Source organism: Nannobrachium achirus, assembly GCF_963921795.1.
Source record: "Nannobrachium achirus genome assembly, chromosome: 13".
Lineage (NCBI taxonomy): Eukaryota > Metazoa > Chordata > Actinopteri > Myctophiformes > Myctophidae > Nannobrachium > Nannobrachium achirus.
In genome coordinates this window covers 45,373,711-45,376,705 of record NC_137833.1, presented here as the reverse complement: position 1 = coordinate 45,376,705, position 2,995 = coordinate 45,373,711, and the positions used below count along the sequence as shown (strand labels likewise).

Sequence of the window (2,995 nt, the reverse complement as noted above, 5' to 3'; positions counted from 1 at the left end):
ACATTTGACACATTGTTGCTGTCGAGCAGGAACCTCACATCTCCATGTTCCAATTCTTTGCATTTTTTTCCTGTAAAATAAACAGCCAGCCGTCACAAAAGTGTCCAAAGCAGCATATCTGTGTATCTGGAACTGCGGTGCAAAGTGACGCACATGTAGATCTGCTACTTTATAGCTATTGAATTTGAATACTGAAAAGCAACAATTTGGGCCTTATGAGGTTTCGAGTCGACAGAAACGATATTCACATTACCGGTAGTTGTCAACATACTGAACAGACAGCTATATAGCAGTGCAAGGCATTTGCACAACCTGTGGAATAGTCTTCATGTCTGTCTCTCAACACTCCACAGACCGTGTCTCCTCTTTGGCCACTCCCACATTCCATTCAATCTCTCAATCCTAGTTACACACCTGTCCCCACCACCTCGATCATCATCCTCTTGCCCAGTACAAACCTGTTAACACTTCTGCAATCAACCTGCTGCTCTATAAACTGAAAGCATTGCCAAGTGTCAATTGTCAGTTCATGGTTTGAGTCTGGATGTTCTGCCTTGGAGCTTTGGTGTATCGCTTGTTCCTGTTTTGACCATTTTGTCATTCTTGAATTTCCTGACCCTTGCCTGCAATTTCTGTGTAAGCTCTGCCTCATTATACAATGAATATGCTTTGAATTCTGCTCGGATTTGCATTTGGGTTCAAATCATTCCACATCCATGACACTTCCCTTCCATACAAGATCAGCTCAGTCCATTGAGATTTTTAAGTCCTTACTTAAAAATCACCTTTTCTCACTGGATTTTACCAACATCCGTTCTTAAATGTTATCTTTTCTGTTTGCACTTCGGTGCTCAATGTACAATTACCGATTGGCTTCCTTTTGATGCTCATTCCCCCGTAGGCTATACATGTAAATGTACAATATTGTTTTTGTGTCTCCTGTATGTATAGGCCTACATGTTGTTTTCATGTTCTTTGTTTTTGATGTATTGCTTGTACCTGTGCAGCACTTTGGTAACTAAGATTGTGTGAAATTAGAATCTTGCCTGGGCTGAGGTTACTATGGCGATCAAATTGCCATATTAGGGAGATCAACAGGAATCAGCTTCGTGGATTGGACAAACGTTGCGTGACGATTGTTCCACTCAACCAAGATAAGTAGCAGCACCCACAACATGACTATTTTCATTTACAGAGCCTATTTGTTCTGCTCTGATCCATTGTTATTTCAGGGCACCAATGGCACACATCACCATAGACCAGTACCTCCAACAGATCTCCGAGGCCCTCGACAACAGGGACGGCTCTGTCTGTGCTGAGCTGCTGTCGTTCAAACATCCACACGTTGCCAACCCACGCCTGCAGCTGGCCAGTCCGGAGGAGAACTGCCAGCAGGTCCTTGAACCTCCGTATGACGAGATGGTGGGAGCTCACCTCAAGTGTACGTACGCCGTGGCTAACAACGACTTTGTAGAAGCCTACGCCTTCCAGACCCTCGTGGTTCAGTCCTTCCTGAAGGCCTTTCAGTCTCATAAAGAGGAGAACTGGGCCCTGCCCGTGATGTTTGCGGAGACCCTTGACCTGAGAGTGTTTGCCAACAAGGCGGAGCAGCAGCTGCAGAGGGAGAAAGGCCAGCTGGGAGAGATGCAGGAGAAAGCTGCCGAGCAGCTGCTGAGCTGCTTCAGAGTGTGCGCCAGCGACAACCGCGCCGGTATCGACGACTCCAAGAAGTGGGGGATGATGTTTCTGATCAACCAGCTGTTTAAGATCTACTTCAAGATCAACAAGCTCCACCTGTGCATGCCTCTGGTCAGAGCCATCGACGGCTCCAACCTGAAGAACGAGTACAGCATGGCCCAGAGGGTCACCTTCAAGTACTATGTCGGACGCAAGGCCATGATCGACAGCGACCTCAAACCGGCCGACGAGTGCTTGTCGTTTTCCTTCCAGCACTGCCACCGTTCCAGCCAGAAGAATAAACGGATGATCCTCGTCTACCTGCTGCCCGTCAAGATGCTGCTGGGTCACATGCCGTCTCAGCAGCTCCTCAGGAAGTACGACCTCATGCAGTTCGCGGACGTCACCAAAGCCGTGAGCGAGGGCAACCTGCTGCTGCTGAACGAAGCCCTGGCCAAACACGAGACCTTCTTCGTCCGCTGCGGCATCTTCCTCGCCCTGGAGAAGCTCAAGATCCTCACCTACAGGAACCTCTTCAAGAAGCTCAGCCTGCTGCTGAAGACACACCAGCTTCCTCTGGACGTCTTCCTGGTGGCGCTGAAGATGATGAGGGTGGAGGACATTGACATTGATGAGGTCCAGAGCATACTGGCTAACCTCATCTATATGGGTCACATCAAGGGTTACATCTCCCATCAGCACCAGAAGCTGGTCGTCAGCAAACAGAACCCCTTCCCCTCTCTGTCATCCATCTCCTAGAGAGCAGTGATTCTCTCAACTTTTTCCCAGTCCAATTTGGTTCCATTTGTATTACAGACCTGTATGGATCCATTTGGAACACTGTTGAGAAGTAGTGTCCTAGACTACAGTACCCACAAACCTCTCTGTCAACTATCCCCTAAACTGTATTACCCACAACTCCCTCTTCATATATTGACACATTTGATATTCATTTGATCAGGCATCTATTGGCATTATCAACCCAGTAGGTGTCCGGTCTGTACCAGTTTAAAATTAACATTAGCAGCATTCTGGATATAGATAGGCTTATGTCACAATAATACCTAAACAGGCTTGTAGTGCTATCTTTAAGTGGCAGTGGCAAACCTCCAAGTACTTTCTGTTGTGACCTTTCATTGGATGGAGCAAATATGAACATCATGCAGTCATGAATCATATGTACTGTGACAGTGATGTGTCCTTAAACTGGATACTTTAAGTTCAAATAAATGACTTCAAATAAAATATAAATATAAAATATCTATCTATACTTCAAAGTCCATGTCCTATAAAGGAGGTTACCAAATCTTCCTGCATG

General features: G+C 46.4%; 1 protein-coding gene across 1 annotated transcript; it reads left to right on the top strand.

Annotated features, from left to right (window-relative positions):
• Positions 1 to 1,239: 1,239 nt before the first annotated feature.
• Positions 1,240 to 2,436, top strand: LOC308297114 (PCI domain-containing protein 2-like; the record flags this gene model as incomplete). The annotated part of the gene is made up of 1 exon (XM_080740526.1): positions 1,240 to 2,436. One exon carries the CDS (start codon positions 1,240 to 1,242, stop codon positions 2,434 to 2,436), a length of 1,197 nt encoding a protein of 398 aa, XP_080596652.1.
• Positions 2,437 to 2,995: the final 559 nt, after the last annotated feature.